At 38.4% G+C, this 20360-nt stretch overlaps 1 protein-coding gene across 7 annotated transcripts in view; it reads left to right on the forward strand.

Moving 5' to 3' along the window:
• Window positions 1–20360, forward strand: part of cacna1bb (calcium channel, voltage-dependent, N type, alpha 1B subunit, b) — a 256626-nt gene that overhangs the window by 177674 nt on the left and 58592 nt on the right. For 4 of the 7 annotated variants that reach the window (XM_076886301.1, XM_076886302.1, XM_076886307.1 and 1 more), the window contains 11 exons: window positions 1903–1975; window positions 2261–2378; window positions 2850–2917; window positions 3335–3441; window positions 5521–5583; window positions 9244–9999; window positions 12202–12377; window positions 13029–13158; window positions 14140–14269; window positions 15025–15084; window positions 16020–16126. In XM_076886301.1, coding sequence (XP_076742416.1) covers window positions 1903–1975; window positions 2261–2378; window positions 2850–2917; window positions 3335–3441; window positions 5521–5583; window positions 9244–9999; window positions 12202–12377; window positions 13029–13158; window positions 14140–14269; window positions 15025–15084; window positions 16020–16126 — 1788 coding nt within the window. The remainder of the gene's footprint in view (window positions 1–1902; window positions 1976–2260; window positions 2379–2849; window positions 2918–3334; window positions 3442–5520; window positions 5584–9243; window positions 10000–12201; window positions 12378–13028; window positions 13159–14139; window positions 14270–15024; window positions 15085–16019; window positions 16127–20360) is intronic. The other 3 variants (XM_076886306.1, XM_076886304.1, XM_076886305.1) reach the window with 1 other exon arrangement.

Here is a 20360-nt window from a genome sequence, read left to right on the forward strand (position 1 = left end):
CTACCTCTTGTCATTTAGCACTTCTTCTGTGGTGTTTTAAGTGTTTTAACAAAAGAACTGAAATCAGCTCTTTGGTGAAGAATTGTGTGAAAGGAAGAAAAATGTATACTTCACATTTTACTTTATCTGCTGAACTTTTTTGATGGTTAACATGGCATGTGAATTGGTTGATTTGCTTGTGAGTACAGCAAATGTAGCAGTGTGTTTTGGACTTAATAGCCGTGAGCTTTGGCTACCTGGTGACCATTATGTCCTTCTGTTGCATGTCCCTCCTCCCATCCTTCTCTACAAGCCTTTATCAATACAAAACACCCCCACCACTTGATGTAAGAAGACTAAGCTCTCCCTGGATCTTTAAAGAAATCCGAAAAGCCTACTCCCATCAGTGTATTGTGCTTCTGTCTTTGTGAGGACGTGTAAGTTTTAGACATTTTTGGAAGATGTGTACATTTTGTATGAACATGAATTCAAAGAGCAGTTAGAGCAAAATATGTAAGTGTAAATGCTGGCATTTGATTTTACCTACAAAAAGGTTGGGAGTTAAATGTTCGGTTTTTTTTATGATCAAAGGATAAGTAAGGATGGTGACAATGCATCATGTAGCATGTTTAATGGTAAGTTTGGTAAACTCTGGAAAATTTTCTTGTGTAAAGCTTGTGTAAAAGTGTAAATTAGTTGAAAAAAAAGGAGTAGGTATTTTACACTCTACCGTTACATAAGTACATAAAAACAATACAACCCTTGTCTACTGAGAATCATTACAGTGAAGTAGAAGCCTACAGAACTCAAAACAAAAACTGCTGTTAAGAGCCATGCACACTACAGCAAGAGCATTTATTAAAATGCATTTTTGTTATTTTATTATGTTATTTCATTTCCATTAATTACTTCAGCTGGCCTCCTCCTACCTTCTGGCCCTTGATCCCCTACACTGGCTGCACTGTCCGAAGTTATGCCTTGGCTATGGCTGACAGGATAAAACTAGCCAAATAAATTCCAATCTAGCCTGCAGAAGGTTGCTTCTGCACATGTGTAAAAGAGTTGGATTGCCAATGAATGCATTCCTGTTTTAATTGAAAATGATAGCTGACTGGAATGATAGCTGAAAATTACTGGAAATGAAGCTCTGTGACCTTGAACATGCCACTTTTTCTCTGCTGAAGCTGTTCATTTTCAATTTACTTTAACAGATGTCACCAGAATCACTCAGCATGATTGTAATGTATTACTTTAAGCCCTGCTGTCAGTATTACTTGCTATTTAAATGTATTAATTTATAAAAATGTAATTGTGATCGTCACCTTTCTAGCAAAAGTCAGAGAATATTTACACAAGATAAAAAAAATAAAAAATAAAAAGCCACAAATATATAAATATATAAATGTTGCAAGGCTTTGAAGTCTCCCCAGTTCAGAGATGGCATAAGGAATATTAAATCCAGTCTGTCTCATGATCTGCTGTCAGTTTGTTGACAGTTTCAATAGCAAGGTCTTATGGATAAATGAAACAACAAAAGCAATATCCATGTTATTATAAATTGCATTTATCCTTTATAATTGTTGGGATCAGGAAATGATCATTGAATGTCCTCACAGGTATAGAAGTACAAATGTGTGTGTGGTGGGGGTGTTGCAGATGGGAAACAAAATGAAGAAAATGATCCAGTTGTGACTGCAGTGTGAATCTGTCCTTTTTTGTGCTCTCATGTTTCTCATGTCCTGAAACATGTATCGTTCCTCACAGCTTTCTTTTTTTTTATCCCATTAATCCAAGTGACTTTCCTGAACTGCAGGTAGAGCCCATTAAGACCTGACTGGAACCTCGTTTTTAACATTTGCTCTAATGGTTTTGGTGTTGTTGTTTTTTTCAGTTTGTAATTATGTTGTTGTGAATCCTTTTTAGGTTTAACTTTGAAGATGAAACTCCAACAACAAACTTTGATACCTTCCCAGCAGCCATCCTCACGGTGTTCCAGGTAAAACAAGAAAACAAAACATTACACATATGTGTGCAATCATGCTTTCCAAATGAGAACAAGAGCATATTGACACTATGGAAAAATAAAGTTTGTTATCAGTCATTTTAATTAGAGCAAATGAGGGGTCTGCATATCTCCGTGTGCCCTAATGAGCTCACTGATAATCCTTCAATTAACCTGTACTCATAAGCCCTCACTCTGTAAAGTAATTTAATTCTGTGCTCTGTGAGATTTGCATGCTCCTTTACAACCCAGCCTCACTCTGACTCTCGTTTCCCTCAGATTCTGACTGGCGAGGACTGGAACGCAGTGATGTACCACGGGATCGAGTCTCAAGGAGGCGTTCGCGGCGGCATGTTCTCCTCCATCTACTTCATCGTCCTCACACTCTTTGGAAACTGTATCCTTTTTGACATCACAGCATACACACAGTCAGAAGCAGTGCCCATCAATTACAGAAAAAATTTAATTGCAATGTAAATGCTGACCTTATCAACAGTAAACATTTCATTGATACATGTAAATGAAATGTTATTGCAGGGATGTTTTACTTTGGATCATGCTACAGCCAACTCATGTTACAAGTTAAGTCTTTCAAGCTCGTAAATATAGGCTGAAATGGGAGTGATTTCTCTAAAAAACAAAGGTGATGAAAGATGAGAATTTTTTGCCAGCTAGCAGTGAGTTCTTACTCTGTCAGCCGTCATGTACTCTTGTGAACTTGAGGTGAAAAATTAGGCCCTGCTCTGTCAGGTAAACTGACAGATCTATTCAGCATCAATTTTTCAGATTGCTACTAGTTTGGTGGGAAAAGCCAATGAATACTTAATCTGTCCAACTGTTGTTGCTCCTGAGTGCCGTTGTTATTCAGACACCCTCCTGAATGTCTTCTTGGCTATTGCCGTCGATAACCTTGCAAATGCACAAGAGCTGACGAAGGTAGGCGGGAAAACCAATCCAGCAAAAAAAAAAAAAAACCCAAAACAAAAAAAACACTTGCCAGATGTTGATTTTTGAAACACAGTAAAGACAGATTCATCCTTTACTCCTTGAACAAATTTCAGTGTTGCTGAGACACCTGGCAGAGTGAGCTTTTTCAGCAAGCTTTTCCTGGGTTTGATGTGATCCTATTTTCATGGCTATATTAGGGTTATATATGGCTGAAAACAGATATCAGTCTTGGGTAAAATTTCGACAATATCAGATGACACAATTAAATTCTGATTGACTTTTTTTCCCTAAACAAAGGTCATGACTGCCTAATCTGATTTTGCCCAGAAAACTATGGAGATCTGTTGCAATAGTAATATATTCCTCTTAAGCACAAATTAATGTCTTGGTTGTCACTGGCTGAAGGATGAAGAGGAGCAGGAGGAGGCAGCCAATAAGAAGCTCGCTCTACAGAAAGCTTTGGAAGTGAAAGAAGTCAGCCCGATGTCAGCAGCCAACATTTCGATCGCTGCGTAAGTTTCTCTTTCCCCAGACAGCAGCGCTGTTCAGTCCCACACGGAAATAAAACTGTATGATACCTCTCCGTAGGTTCTTCCCTCTCAGTCTGACATGTCTGTGTGTATATTTGTACCCTGTTTGATTTGTCTGTGTTCTGAACTTCTCATCCACTCCCATTAAGTCAGTGCCCCTGTGGTGTTTCTTATTTATTACACCCTACTCTTTACCCTCTTTAATATTATAGGCAATTAAGGAAGCTTCAGTGAGTAATACATGTGAGTTTCCACTAGCAAATTTCATGATATTATTTTTTTATTTTGCCCTTGAATGTTGCTACCTGCTGCTAAAATGGCATTTTATAATCAAAGCTGTTGTTTGATTTACAAATGATGCAGCTCTCCATTCTGCATCTTTAGATGATAATCTCAGTAGTATTTTAGATATCGTGTCCCAGTTATTTCTCTCTGTCTACTAAAGTTAGTGAGTAATGATTAGCAAAAAATCATAAAAATCAGCGCAGATACTTGATGTGATACTCAAAGTTTTCTGAGGATTCTGCAGTCTTTGGAAAACTAAGTACACTGTTAGGAATTAAGAGTGTAAGAAGTATAAATAAAGTTGGGCACTGCTAATAAAATTCAAATGCAAATGACTTGAAAGTTTAGCAGGTTGCTGGTTTGTGTTAACACAATGTCATAAAAATTACACAATTGGTCTTCCTAGCAAATTCAACCCATGGCCAGACCATGCAATGCTCAGAGAAACATAAAGAAGTCCAAGAGCTACATCTTAGACTCTATAAGCCTCACTTAGCATTAAATGTTAAAGTTAATGACAGTAAACTTGGAAAAAGACTGAAAACGTGTGACTTGTTTGGAAGGGTTGCCAAAAGAAAGGCTCTTTTCTATAAAAAACAAAAAACACAGGAGCATGATTCTGGTTTGCAAAGCTGCATCTGAACAAACAGCAGGATGTCTGGTACATGCTCCTTTGGATAGAGGAAAGTGGAGATGTTTGAATGTAATACACAGTGCGCACAGTCTTTAAATGCTACATTTTTAAGTTTAAAACTTCAGTTTTTTTCTGTGTTGCTGTGAACAAATTATGGGTTCATTGCATTTTTTTTATGTGGTCCCAACTTAAAACCAAAGCAATTCACATGAGATACTCATAAAGAGCGAGTAAGCTTAATGCAAATCATAAACAGTGAGACATGAAGACTAACATTAAGCATGATGACAGAGACAGGGCAACACTGATAAAAAATGGAGAAACTCAAAGTGGCACAAGAAAACCAAAAGAACCCAAACGGATCAATTATTCGTAGCTATAAATTATCACGTCTCACTGTATTTTCCTATCTTATTCACTAAAACAGCAACAATGCATTGTCTCTGCATTGTGTTCGTACGTGATTGTTTCCACTTGTGTGTTAAAAAATTCTGCATAGGTCTTTTTGTGATGACATTTTTTTTTATTCATTTGTAAAACTTGCTCCTTAATTGCCGTCGTCCTCACTATGAGGTCAGTTAGAAATTATTACTGCCGTAAATCCCTGGCTAGCCGACTTGTTCCCCATTACACTGCTCTTAGTGTTATCACGTGGCCCTGTGCATTAGTTTCAGCCTTGTCAGACATGTTTAGTTTGTGCATTGAACAGTGTGCTCACACAAAAAGTCAGTGGGCTCATAAGAAACTCTTTATTTTTACTATCTGTGTTGAATGTGCTGTTTCAGAGAAACTCAGGGTTTCATTACAAAACTGAAGACAAAATCTAAGAATCTTCATTTGAAATCATTTTAAATATCTAAATATGTTTCAAATTCAACATTTCATTGTAAAATATAAGATTACATTTTCCTCTTCATATGTTTTGGATTGAAACTCCTGAATGGTTTTCAGTTTCAGTTTTCGTCATAAAGATGTCACACGTTTTTCCGTTGCTGTTGTGTTATTGAAGTATTTGCACAGATTAGTCCTTTGCTGTAACACAGAAGGCAGGGGGCAGGTGGAATGTCAGTCTTTTTGTCCACCTGCCCCCTTCGGATTTGTGTCTCATTTTTTTTTCCTTTGTTTTTGTTCTGCATGTACAGTTTTGTAAAGCAAAATCGAGATGCACTCTCTCGCAGGTCGTCCATCAGCAGCATTCAGTCACCGTGAGTTATCACTCTCTGTTACAATATTCTCCTCCTGGTCTCCTCTCCTCTCCTGTTTCCTTTCCTCTTTGCCTTCTCTTCTAGTCTTTCATCCCTTCTGTCTGCTTTCTTCTCTGCAATGCATTGTTTTTTTCCCTCTTTACATCTCTTCAAGTTCTTGTATCCTCCCACTTTCGGACAATCTGTGCTCTCCTCCAGTCCTCTCCTTTCCTCTCCTTTCCTCTGCACCTTCATAAAACTAAATTGTGTTCTGTCATAACTTCGTTGCTAGTGAAGTGAAATGTATTTATGGTTCTTCTTTTTTAAGTCATTGAAACTGCACTACAGCAGATGGCACACGGTGCCACTGTGGTTTAATTTTGACTGTAAACTGTAGACTGTTGTGCCTCTGCCTAGCCTTCGGTGCCTACAGTAATAGATCTTCAGATCTGTGATGTGAATAATTTGTCTATAAATGTTTAATTTCTCTGCTTTGCTACTACCACAGGCAGTTTGGCATTTCCATTCTATTTGTTATTGTAGACTCCAGGCTGTCACTAAAAGAAAAACACAACAACAACCAGCTTTTGCTCTCCCTCCTGGTGATCTGCTCTCTTAATTGATTACGGTGCTGCTGGAAGGCCGTCGCACCTCTTTGAGTTAACACTGGTTTCTTATAAGGACTGCTCTTCTTGTGTTTTTGAGTGTGCATGTGCTATGTCACAATATCTCACCAGTTACTCTAGCATTTCTAGCTTTCATTTCTGCAATCGCCTACATGTATTTCAGTAGTTCACCTGTCGGTGGATACCTGTCCTGTCCTGTCTTCTGTCTCCCTGTCTGTCTCTTAGGAGTTATACTGTCTACTCCTCCCCCGCTCGATGTGTCTTGAGGTACAGGTGATAAAATGGAAATAAATGACCTAACCCATAAAACTCACAAATCATACTGTGAACAGGAGCAATATGCATTACATTGATGACAACCAGGAATATTATTACATTAAATGGATGCTCTATGTTTGATTTTTTTATTTTGAGAAATAAAAAAAGCTCCCATTTCGCCCCATAATTATTATCCCAGATCATCTTCTCCTAAACTCTGCTATTACCCACCGCATGATTTTCCTGCCTGAACCATTTGCACATGACTCGGGTCACCCTGTGCAATGTCAGTGAGGCATGCCATATTAAGAAGTCCCAGTAAACGTTTTGATGTTGTCTGCTACAACAGCTGTTCTAAGTTTCACATGATGGTTGAAAAATACTTCTAAAATAAAAGTTTTAGTAGTAGCTGTAGTATCTTTCTAATAATTGACAAAACAAACTTATCTTGCATGTGGGAAGAGTTAAAAAAGTATCCCTACAGATTACACTGTTATAGTGCAAGACTCCCAATGTCCTGTACAAATAAAATACCATGCACCATGCAACACACAATGAGACAGGAATAAATTAGCATGTATATATGTATTAATATACATGAATATGTGCTTTTTATTTGGAATATAGACATCTGATAATACTAGAATTAATACGCTGTGTGGACAAGTACGTCAATCTGTAAGGTTTCAATAATCTAAAATTCCAGACTTTCAATAAAATGATGTTGTGATAAATAGCAAGTATCAATATTTATTTATTTATATTTTTTTATTTGTAAGGGAGGATTCATTGGAACTACTAATGTACATGGAAACGTATGCACACCTCATGACAACGTTAAAATGACCAATGTTACTGTTTTAATAAAGTTTACTGACGTCTTTAATAATAATGGATTGCATTTATAAAGCGCTTTTCGGGGCCCTCAAAGCGCTTTACAATTCCACTATTCATTCACACACTGGTGGAGGCAGCTACAGTTGTAGCCACAGCTGCGCTGGGGCAGACTGACAGAAGCGAGGCTGCCATATCGCGCCATCGGCCCCTCTGGCCATCACCAGTAGGCGGTGGGTGAAGTGTCTTGCCCAAGGACACAACGACCATGACTGTCCGAGCCGGGGCTTGAACCGGCAACCTTCCAGTTACAAGACGAACTGCCAACTCTTTGAGCCACGATCGCCTACAAAGATAGTTTTGGCAAGATAACACAAACCCAACAATTCCGCCAATGTACATGCTAAATAACAGGAATATCAAAGTTTTGACCCTCTCATTTTATTTTAATTTCTGACATGCACCACCATGCAGCAATACTCAATATAATTTGTTCCACAAATTTACAAAAGATTCTAAGAGTTGTCAGGGGGATAGATTACTGTGCATGTTCTTGTTTAAAGGACTAAGCACGCTCGGTCTGCGCACAGCAATGATAGTGAGTTGGCTAGTTTGTAATGCAATAACAATAGTACATGCCCATATTATAATACAGGTTTCTAAACCTGTGATTTATGTGTTATGTGGTTGCTAGACAACATGATGACCTTACAATATGCAACATAGATCATGTAGGGGTCTAAGATGTAGCTGTGGTAGGGTTTGTAGCTCAGCTTCTGATCGTGTAGGAGGAGTTCATGGACGGAGAGACTAGAATTTGTGTATTTTAGTAAGATAAATATCTGTAAGTAAATGCTCAATTTATGAAATTAGTGGAAAAAAATCTCATCTTATTGGTTGTTACTTTCAAATCTGACCTCGGGTATAAACTGGGTACCTGTATTAAGTTTGAAATAGTTGTACATGTGTCCATTTATTATTATAAACCTTTGTTTTTTTTTAGCAAACACTCACCTGAGTGGAAAACCTTTCTTTGAGCATATAAAATACTTTTATAAAATGTGCAAATCTCTTATATACCACAAAAAGCCTGCTTGTAGTCTAAAAGAGAATGACGCCTTAATAACAACATGTCAGATTTATACCAAGGAGAAGTGAGTTAGATTGGAGAAGAAAATTTTAGTCTGTGACTAAAGAAACTTAAAACCCTGCATTAGATTTATAATGTAATTTCAGAGATTTACAATGTAATTTCACAACATTTAAAAGCTTAACAGTGTAATATAAGACATACTTAGTGGTAAGAGAATTAAATGTCAAAATATCCAAATTAAGAATAAGGATCTCCTATTTAGACACAAAAATAATGCTTCATGTTTATGAGGACATAGAATTATTTTCTGAATAAAATGCGAGTAAAAGTTTATTCATTTAACTCATTAGTCATTAAAGAAATTGTACCTGGTACAAACATATCAGGTAAATTTCATTTAACAAAACTCCTTTAAATATAACTGTTTACATTCTTTAACAAAATGACATGAAAAATGTACGTGTCATCGAATGACTTAAAGCCAACATTTTGCCGATAAGTAGATATTTTTTCGAGTGCACATTGCAAGAATGTATGCTGTGTGAAGACGTGTACGAAGATTGTAAGAAAGAAAACTGTAAGAAAAATTGTCAAATTTTTCTATGTTGGTTTTGAGATACATATTCATGCATGGTAAGTAAAGGTTTCACCATTGCACACATCTGTGCTGACGCATCCATAGGCTTGTTTCTAACTCACTTATCCAGCGTCATTTTAAGATAAATGTTAGAATTTGCAGATGACAGTGTGACTATGGGTGAAAGTGTGGATTGTAATGTTCACCTCATAAAGTAGAGCTAAACGTGTTGTATGTCATTACTTACTGCTGTTCCATGATCTTTTCCTGTGGGTTTTATTCGATGTTTGCAGCAAAGAGCAGCAGCGTTCAGCGAAGGCTATGTCAGTGTGGGAGCAGAGGACTAACCAGCTTAGGAGACATAACATAAAAACGAGCAGCGAGGCCCTGTACAACGAGCTCGACCCTGATGACCGCCTATTGATGTCCAGCGCCCTTCATCTGCACCCCGACATGAAGACTCACCTGGACAGGCCCCTTAGGGTGGAGTCCAAGAATGGAGACAAATCCAGCAGGAACCCCGAGGGAGGGTGGGAGGAGGCAGGGGATCTCCGGCAGGATGACAACTTTCACACACACTCCAGGAAGCATCACCGCCACCACGACAGTAGCGGGGAGAGCAGAGATGAAGGAGATGTCCGGGGAGGGAGGCACCACACCCATCACAGCAGGAGCAGAGATCACAATGCTGATGGTCCACAGACAAAAGAGAGGAGAGGGGAGATGAGTCACAACCGCAATGGAGGGCAGGGGCACAGGCACCACCACCACCAGACCGGCTCCCCTGAGGAGGAAAATAATGACCTGCAGGGAGGAGGACGAGGAGGAGGAGATAATAAGGGGCATCACCACCATCACTCACATCGTCCACCTAAAGAGGGGAATGGGATGTTGGCAAATGGTGCACAGTCAGAGCAAAGGGGTAGAGGGGGAGGTGGAGGAGATAGTAATGGAGAGAGGAAGGACCGATGCTCTCGTACGGGCAGAGCTCAGACAGCTCTGGGTGGAGATGACTCTAAGAGGAACAAGAACGGAAACAGAGGTTACAGGTAAAGCTGCAGATTTTGTTGTTCATATAAAATGCTTCATTTTCAAAAATAATGACCTAATCTTTCAACTTAAACAACACACTATACTAATACACTTTATTTAAGTCGTAATGTGTCCAAATAACTTAATTAGGTGTATTTACCTCAGAATATGTCACAAATTATTGATTGACTAATGATTATCTCATTCACTGGCTGTTAGTTAGTTCTGACGTTTGATGATTATTTGACATCTTAAGTGTAAACAGTAATATGTAAGAAAATATGAAATTTTATAATACATTTTTTTATAATACTTCTTCATCCCATTCGCTTTGGTCAAAAACCTTAGTGCAAATTTTGCTTTGTTATTGCTAAATGTGTAAATTAATAACTGTTTTCCATGTCAAGTTAAAAAGATGACACAACTCTGTGTCAGTGTTGCAAAAAAGTGAGTTTTTGCAGGTGGAAGTTCTGATTGCGTCTGTAACAACAGACACAGCCAACAAACACCAAAGTGCTTTTGCTTTTTTATTGTAATTTTCTGATGCAATGTGTTTTGAACAGAAGTTTTTATTATTGTTGGTTTCATCAGCACATTTAATATATTACTGCTCCCAAATACAAACTGCAGCTCAGTAAGATTAGATTTTCGCTCTGCTTCCCATTTCTTCATTCCACATCCATGACAACACTGTTTCTTTTTTCGTAAAGCCAGTTTTAGACAACAACCTATCTGAGTGGACATTACCAGCACTCCATGTGCCATTAATGGCCTTTACTTGTGATTCTCATTTGATGCTTGACCTCGAATCAAGTCAAATAATTAACTCCACCAAAATTGGTTTCTAAATAAGTTCAGCAAAAAATATGAAGACACAGTTCTGCTGTCAGGTGTAGCTTCAGTCATAACTTGTCATAACTTAAAAAAACATTAATCCACTCTGAATTTCGTCTAAGTAGCGTGGAAAGAAAGCAATCTTTTCCCTGTGTGTGGGACAATTCCCACTAGGGATTAAATACCTGGGACTCTCCACCATTTGGTTCTAGAAGACCAAAGAAGCTTCTCAGATGAGAGGTGAAACCTCTTTAAGAAAATTAAAGGAGTCCAGCTGCTTTCTCTCGTGGATGACTGAGAGCCCACACAGACACACTTCGACTGTCTTGTTGTAGATCCAACTTTGAGGCCCATTTGTAGCCATCATCACTCCATGGGCGAATTGATCTTGTCAGCACATCTGCAACCTGGGTCAAATGGTTTTAGTTTGGGTTATGCACCCTATCATCGTATTTTTGTTCTAGGAAATTAGTCAAGTTTATTCCATTGAAGAAATGACAAAAACATGAAGATTTATTCAAGAAGACCTATTATCTTTTTCACACAAAAAACCATAGTGTGGCTTTTATGGTCTGTATTTACTAAAACTGCCAGTTGAGGATCTGTGAGTCACCTGTACTTGTCCTTTTATTCACGCTGTTCAATAACATGTTATTTTTTTCTCCATGTATTGGCCTTTCTTGGACGTGTTTGGACTGTAATCAACTGCACAAAGACTGATACTTCAGATTAGTGGCTATGAAAACAGTCTGTGCTTGAGACTCTTGCAGTCATATGAATAATAAGTTTTTACAGAACTGTATGCAGTCCTGGCAGAAAAACCCCCCAAAATGAGGTATATCTTAAACTCAGATTGTTTTGATTGTTTGGGGTTCCCAGGAGAAAGCTTCTTCTCTCTAAAGAGAACATGGCAACAAGGCTTAAATTTGAAAAGCTGCATCTCAATAAACCACAAGAAAGCTGGAACAATGTCAGATGACACCAAAGTGGAGGTCTTTGTCCACAATGCACAACACCACATATCAGCACAAACAGCTATAAAGCACAATGGTGGAGGGGTGATGATTTGGGCTTGTTTTACAGCCACAGGACCTGTACAGTATTTTTAACTGAACAAGAAGTCAGACATACAACAGAGCAGCTGAAAAATAAAAGAATCAAGTTGTTGCAATAGTCCAGTCAGACCTCAACCTGATTACAATGCTGTGGTGGGGCCTTATGAGAGCTGCTCATGAACACCTGAACTTATTTTATACACTGATACTATATGAAATTTGTGTTTTTAGAGCTACCTTGTGCTTCTTTGTACAAAAGGGAAAGGAAACAAAGTTTGGGGGTTTTTTTGTTTTGTTTTTTTACACTAAACCCATCTTTTTTTTCTCCAGGGAGATGGAGCCAGATGCTGAGGAGGAGAGCTTTACCTGCAGTCCTCAGCAGCCTACAGAGGATGTTGACAACCAGAAGAACTCCACTAGGGCCAGCCAGGCTGGCCTCAACAGCAATGCTATCCACATTCCTGTCACCATCACTGCCCCGCCTGGAGAAACCACCATCATACCCAGTGAGCATAGTGTGTTACTGAGACGGGAGGTGGGGAAGGATAGGGAGGTTAAACATATTTGTGTTATATTAGCTCACTGTGTTACAAAGTTCAATCAAAAGTCCCCACATCTCGTGATTAGCAAAGAATCAAATGAGTGAGTAGACTTTTATCACACATATAAAAGCAGCCAAATATCCTAAAATACAAAATGAGCTGTCAAAAAGCACAGTTTTATTTCAGCTGACGATGAAGCCCACACGCTGTGAAAAAATCATGCCATAACACTTGTGTTTGGATGACTTTTTTTTTTTAACCTTTTTAATCTGAAGGAGGAAAAAAGAAAATTTAACTTTTTTATTCAGAAATACTGCATCTCTTCAAGGTGTCTGTAAAAGTATGTGTACTTGTTTGTGAGCTAAGTTAATATTCTTCCATGTGCGAAAAACAGTTTTTCATAACATAGCTGTCACACTTAATCTTGACCCTGCAACCACGATCTTATGAGAAATGTCTAATTAGTGAAATGATGTGTTGTATATTTCTGTGAAGCGCAGCTATAAAATGCCTAAAGAAACTAAAAGCCTGCATTTAACATCCATAGAAAATACCTCACTTTTTACGGTCTGTGCTTCTTTGAGCTAAATGAGCGTATTTGTTTTTGCGCATCAGTGAACAACATCGACTGTGACAACCTGCAGCTCAGTGAGGAGAAGAAAGATCTGGAAGAGGACGAGGCAGCTAATGGGCCTCGGCAGATCCTTCCCTACAGCTCAATGTTCATCTTCGGCCAAACAAACCCGTAAGTTGCGAAGTGACTCAGCGGACTGGCGTGGGGTTAGCATAAACAGCATATTGAGAATTAAAAGCTTTAATTGATTTCATTCAGGTTCCTCTTTAAAGCACTGAAACAGTCAGTGGTTTGCTTATGTCTGACTCTTTAGTGGTTAATAACAAATCACCGTTATTCTCACTTGTCATGCTTAAATAAATCCTTTCTCTTTGGGGTATTTCATGCCTCACCTACACACAAAGGCAACAGTCACTCCCAGAAGTGGAGCTCTGGGTGTAGCTTCAATTTGGAGTCATTTTCTCTGTGAGGACCTGTTTTGGGGAGGAAAGCAGCAACTGCAAATATACAGTACTGTGCAAAGGTTCTTGAACCATCCCTCATTTGTTTTAATTTTGCTTCCACGCAGTTTCTTGTAATTTCTTTTAAAGTGGTCACGGGCAATATTTTCCAGGCTTTCCGAAGGTCTTCCAAGGCTCTTCTTTGGACATTTGCTGCTTTTTGGATCCTTTTCTCTTCGCCCAATTAGAACATTACTTTTTGTGCATCCTGGGGTAAATTCTAGCTGAGTAACTGGAAGGTGCCACCTCAAATTCGAGGCCATTGGACGCTCAAGTGGTCTCAAGATCTTATAGACAAGTGAGCTAAAGCATGGCTAGTTAAAATTTCAGCCTTAAGCTTTTAAGATTTAACACAAGAATTGAATCATAGTCAGAAGCATAAGATAAAATGCAGATGCTATAGTAATGCTAATGCTATAAATTAAAAAAAATAGTAATGCTATAAATACGCAGATGCTCTATAGCTCTGTGAAACGGCATAGTTCAGCGGCAGATTCATTCCCTACCTTCATGTATTGTTCTGGATATGCGTTTGTCCACAGCCTGTTATGGAAGGATGTCACCTGAAAGCACCTTGTGAGCTGTCACTGCTAAGCGTGTAGTACATTTGCTCGAGTTTGTGCGTGCGTGTGTTTATATGTTGGTCTTGCAGGGTGCGACGGCTGTGTCACTATGTGGTCAACCTACGCTACTTTGAAATGTGCATCCTGACGGTCATTACCATGAGCAGCATCGCCCTGGCAGCTGAGGACCCCGTGCAAGCCAATGCGACGCGCAACGATGTGAGTCAGGCCTACATCAAGACTTCATAAATAAACATCTGGAAGTACACAGCAAACACACTTGTTGTCAGACAGATAAACACACATGGACAAGTATATGCATGAAAACATGCAGGCTAGCACAGGCCGGATGAGGATTCACACATAAACACGTCTCATTTGGGCTGACTGACTGATTCATTTGGACCGATTGAGAAGTTCTTCCTAACAGGATCTGACAGTTTATCCATGTTGAGGAATGAGTGGTAGGAGGCACAAAAACAAACTTTTAATCATTTCTTGGTGAAATAACTGATTCGCAAGTGGTTCAGAGCCAAAAATCCAGTAACTATCCTGTTTTTGTATTCTTTACATCCCTGTGTGATATGTTAGCCCATGCTGGGAATAAGGATGATTTTTTTGTTTTGTTTTGACAGACGAGCACAGCTAGTTAGTATTGTAGTCAGGGGTGCAGAGGGAAACTGTGTGTGTGTGTGTGTGTGTGTGTGTGTGTGTGTGTGTGTGTGTGTGTGTGTGTTAGTTTTTGGTGAGCGTGTGTGCCTGTTGTGAGGTGTTAAGGTAATGTGTATCTATGCAGTACAGTGCAAAGCTGACAGAGTTTGAGATCTTTGGCAGGACATAGGAACACGTTGTGCATATCTGGTCCATTCTTACACACATATACACACACCCTTTCAAAGACTGAAAACATCTGTCACTGGGTCTGTTAGTGAGTCATTTTAAAGGATATTTCCTTATTGCTTAACTTTTTGTAGGTTCTCAAGTACCTGGATTATGTCTTCACTGGAGTCTTCACCTTTGAGATGGTGATTAAGGTGAGAAGGATGGAAAAATCAAGGTACATTTTCATTCGAGCCGCATGAGCTATGAAAACCTGCTGTGCAAGATTTTAGTCAAACGTCTACAACATCTGTGGTGAGCTAAATGTAAAGATTGCCTTGATCAACACTCAACAAAGCTAAAAACACAATCACAAAGTAATAAAACTACATTGACACTTTCTCCAAAAATATTGCATTGGTATAATACTTGATAGATGCCTTGATCGCTAAAATACAGAAAATTATTTGATGCATGCATCATCAAAAAAAAGCATATTCAGAAGCAAGCATGTCACTCTCATAATCAGCTGCTTACATCCTATTGCCTTTAACTGTTCTTTTATGTGTAGCATGTCTTTCTCTACTTTGATACTGGTATTTTTTAAGCTGCTGCAAGAACCAAAATAATCCAAGTCAGAGTCCTGGAGATTTGAACCTAAAACAGAAGCCAGACACCCCGCTACAAGGAAGAATATTTGGGTTTTGCATCACTTAATAATGTAAACTGGCTCACAGACTTCTCCATAATAATTAGTCCAATTAGGAAGCAGCAGGAATAGTTTCATGACAGACATTATTTTCTGTCGGCTTGAAGATTCTGTCCTTTTCTGGATATATGCACTGTTTACTTATATAGTATAAGATACATATAAATCTGTTTCAGTTTGGGGTTTTTTTTTAATCTAATAAGGATTTGTTTCATAATGAGCTTTCGTCATTTTTAACCAAATTTAGCTTGTTAGATTTATTTTTACTTTATGCTTTTGACCTGCTTATAACCACATCTGAGCTTTAATGAAAAGGCCAGCAAACTGTGGATAGCATGTCACTGACATCACTAATTGGCTTTGTGGTTTTACGTGGAGATAACACTCCATCCCAATGTGTCTAATTTAATTCTGTAATTCCATCACTCTCTGCGACTCCAGATGATTGACCTGGGACTGCTTCTCCACCCTGGCTCTTATTTCCGTGACCTGTGGAATATTCTGGACTTCATCGTGGTCAGCGGAGCTCTGGTGGCCTTTGCCTGCTCGTGAGTCAACTTTCCCTTGAATTTTTTTCTGTTCATTATTTTATCATCCCAGCGGTGCTTGAATATAATGTACACCAACCACATAACAAGATGTGGAAACCATCATCATTAAAACGCCAAATGGTTTGTTTTGTTGCCTCCTCTCAACTATCCAGTGGACGAGCATTATGAATTTTAATGTGCTCGTCTTATTGTTTTCCCATGAATTCCAAGACTTTTGTGTTGCCCAGCGGTTATTTTGCTGCCATGATTATGTTACATAAAGTCTTCACAGCCCCTCCCTGCTAGTTGGCTAATAGGTCATGCACAATTTGGCTGATAGGTTTAAGGCTCAGGTGGAGACAGAAGGACAGGATTTTCCCATGACTGTCAGGCTCTAGCTGCCATCTAGTTGGTACTTTGGATTTAATGCCTTATACAGAATCTGCTTTTTGAATATTCGTTTTCTTCTTAGTGGAGTAGAAGTTCGAACATAGTATGGATCATAGACTGTATATAAAACACTGCATCAACTTATTTACATTGTGCATGAGTTATATATGAATGAGTTTAGGGAAGGTAACAATGTTTACACACATCTTTTCTATACATTCTGTAAAATGTTTATGTCATTTGCTAGTTTTACGTCTTATTTAATATTGTCAGGTATTTATTTTAAATATATGGTCGGATTGATGATAAAGAAGGCCATTACCATCTTGTCATAGACAATTCACTAGAATGCTCATGTTTAGGCTTCAAAACAATGGCGTAAACCATTAGGTGATAACATGGTGGCCATGTTTTGTCCATTTTTTATATACAGTCAATGGCATGGTTATAAGAACCACACTGTTTACAGTGTTGTGAGAAAGTATTTGCCCCCTTCCTGATTTCCAAATTTTTGCACATTTGTACATGTTTCAGATAATCAAATAAATTTTACTTGCGAATAACCCCACGTAATTACAAAATTCATTTTTCTGTTTTTTCAGATGATTTCATTTATGACTGGGAAAGTTATCCAAACCTACCTGGCCCCATGTGAAAAAGTAACCTGAAATCAAGTGTTTATGTGGCAATGAGTTTTTCATTTGCTGTGGAGGAATTTTGGCTCACTCTTCTTTGCTGAATTGTTTTGATTCAGCCACTTTGGAGGGTTTTCGAGCATAAACGGCCTGTTTAATGTCATGCCAAAGCACAACAATTTGATTGAAGTCCAGACTTTGATTAGTCCACTCCAAAACCTCCTTTTCTTGTCTGGATTTTTTTTGAGCCGTTCAGATGTGGACTCACTGAATATCCCAAGTTAACTTGAGTTACAACGCTTGTCTCGTCAGTCCACAGAATATTTTGTCAAAAGTCTTGGACACCATCAAGATGTTTTCTGTCAAATGTGAAATGAGCTTTTGTGTTCTTGTTGGCTAGCAGTGGTTTTCTCCTTGAACACTCCCATGGGTTTTTCCCAGTATCTATCTTATTTTTAAATTATGAACTCTGACCTTAACTGACGCGAGTCCTGCGGTTCTTTAGATATTGTTCTGGGTTGTTTTGTGGCCTCCTTGATAAGTCATCAATGCACTCTTGAAGTACTTTTGATAGGCTGGTCACTCCTGAAGGTTCAGCACTGTTATAAGTTTTCTCCATTTGTGGATAATGGGTTTCAGCGTGATTCGCTGGAGCTCTAAAGCCTTAGAAATGGCTTTGTGACCCATTCCAGAGTTATAGATGTCAATGACTTTGTTTCTCAGCTGTTTCTTTCAGCTGTGCCACGATGTGATGTGGTTAATCACAGAAAGATTCATGATTTAGCAAGTGGGACACTTTTTTTCACATAGAGCCAGTTAGGTTTGCATAGCTTTCCCTCCCTTAATCAATGAAATAATAGAAATGTAAAAACTACATTTTGCATTTACTTGGGTTATTTTTATTTAATACAAAAATTTAGGTAAAAGAAGAAACTCTGGAAAGGCGCCAGATTTTTTTCATTGCATTTTTTTTTATTGTATAACCTGCCCTTAGATACTGTGGTGTAAGTCAAAATTAAATCCCCACTTGCACTGTAATCTGAGTGGATTTGACTCCTTATTGGTGAGCATTCTTACTGGTATCAGTAGACTTATTCTTGTTACCTGTATTTCAGTATATCTCAGTATACAACTGGTTTGGAAATCATGTAAATAAATGTTTTCCACAGCCAGAGGAGTTCTGGGTCTCTTGAGAAAGCTGGTGATCACACATTTCGTTTTGAACAATGTTTTCAGGGGTTTTTTGCCACTATTTCACACACTGACTGAAACTCTCCACAGTTGCTTGTCACGTGTGTTTTTCTTTGTAACGCTTTCTGTCTCTGATTTCTCTTTTTCCCTTTTTTTGTCTTTTGCCAGCACTAGGTTGATGCTTGTCTCTGTCTTTTATCTGTTGCTGACTCTTTCTCTGTATTCTCTCTGTCACTTTTTCTCTTTCTTCTTTGTTTTCTGGCTTGGATTGCTTTCAGGAGCCTTATGGGGTAATGCCTGCTCTTTCTGTCAGTCTGTCTGTTTATTCATGTGCATATCTGCCCGTTTGAATCACTTTTTCTCCACCTTAGCTCGTGGTATTTTCAGCAAGGTGTTGTTTTTTGTCTTCTCACAGCTAAATGTTTTGCACAAATGTCATATTTTGTTACTTTCTATTTTTATCATCGCCACCACAGTCACGATTAAAGACATTGCATTTCCTCTGTTTGTGTTATGTAACTATGTTGTGTTACATCTGCATTCGGGTTACATAAGAGCAATTACCCGTTTTCCATTTATTGGACATATTTTATGTGTGTTAGAAGCTACAATGTACACAGTGCACAGTGGACCAGTGCTGAGATTGAACAAAACACTGCTTCAAAAACATATCAGACGTTTGAGCTTTCATAGGGTGATTCAGGTCATTATGAACACAAAGAAACTGAATGATGCTGCTTATAATAACGATGCAAATAAATAAAAGAGCTAAATAAAACCTATTAAACAGAGTGAATAATAGATGAAGGATTTTCTTACCAATAATGCACAGTTAATGATATTCAGGAGTTATCAAATTGAACCCCTTCATCCCTCCATTCAGCTTTCACTTGCTGTCTGGCATTTTGTTTCTCCCGTCAGCTCTGTAATCAACTCTCATTCACACCAATCAACCATGTAAGAGGCTCCATTCACAGCACCAGGTCTAATGGATAGATGTGATACCTGACAACCTACATTTTATTTTTATTTACATCTTATTTTCATACTTAATCTAAACACAGGAAAAGGAAGGCAAGTTGTAAACCTGTTACCCAAACTGTCTGTTTTGAAACATCCAACACAGTTACTGCTTTGTGTTTTTGAAGGCGCTTACTTTAGGATTAATGTCTAGATATAAAAGGATTTTATATATTAATATTGTGTTTCAACTGAAAGGTCAAAATTTATTTAAAAACCGCTAATCATTTATTTAAGCTCAGTTTTTAAAACCTTAGGATGTAACTACAGCCCAGCCCATGCAGCAGTATATGAATGACTAACCTCGTATTGTGGATGGATTATCTCAGTTGTTCTCCTGGCTGAAGTTTGGTCTTTTTACAGCATCCTTCATGCGATTACATTTGTTCCTGACCACCGAGAACACTCACGTTAACTTTTATCGAGTGGAAAAAAAGTTAGCTGTTTATATTATGCTAACATAGCTGTGTCGCTAGTGGTCACGTAGCACATCATTATATACCAGCTAGCCAAACTTCAGTAACCCTACAAACGTCACTGCTGTTTAGTTTTCTGTCTTCATTTATGCTGGAAGTGATAACAGAGCTGTACGTTTTAATTTGTTTCCAAAACCCCGCAGTCAGGACATGCTATATTGTATTTAGATAGAAGCTAGCGAGCTAACTTCCTGCTAACTTCTAACTCCGTTAAATGTCATAAATTCCGTTTTCATGGATGCCTGGATGCTAAACTCAATTGTTACACCTGGTAGAGCAGAACGCTGATCATTTTATTAAAGATGAAAGACTTTAGACAGTTTTTCAACTCTCAGTAATGCCATAGTGATCGTTTGACCTGCAGCGGAGTTTAGGCCCAGACACGGCAAGTGACGTCAGACTTAACGACCGGATTGCTTGTTTTTAGTCTTATTTAATACTGTATGATGCTAAGTTTGAAAATTATGGCACTCACTATTAGTAAAAAGGACAATAAAGCTTTAGTAATTGAATAATTACTAGTTTTTGAGTGAGAGATGC

Source organism: Maylandia zebra, linkage group LG7 (assembly GCF_041146795.1).
Source record: "Maylandia zebra isolate NMK-2024a linkage group LG7, Mzebra_GT3a, whole genome shotgun sequence".
In the NCBI taxonomy this organism is placed as follows: Eukaryota; Metazoa; Chordata; class Actinopteri; order Cichliformes; family Cichlidae; genus Maylandia; species Maylandia zebra.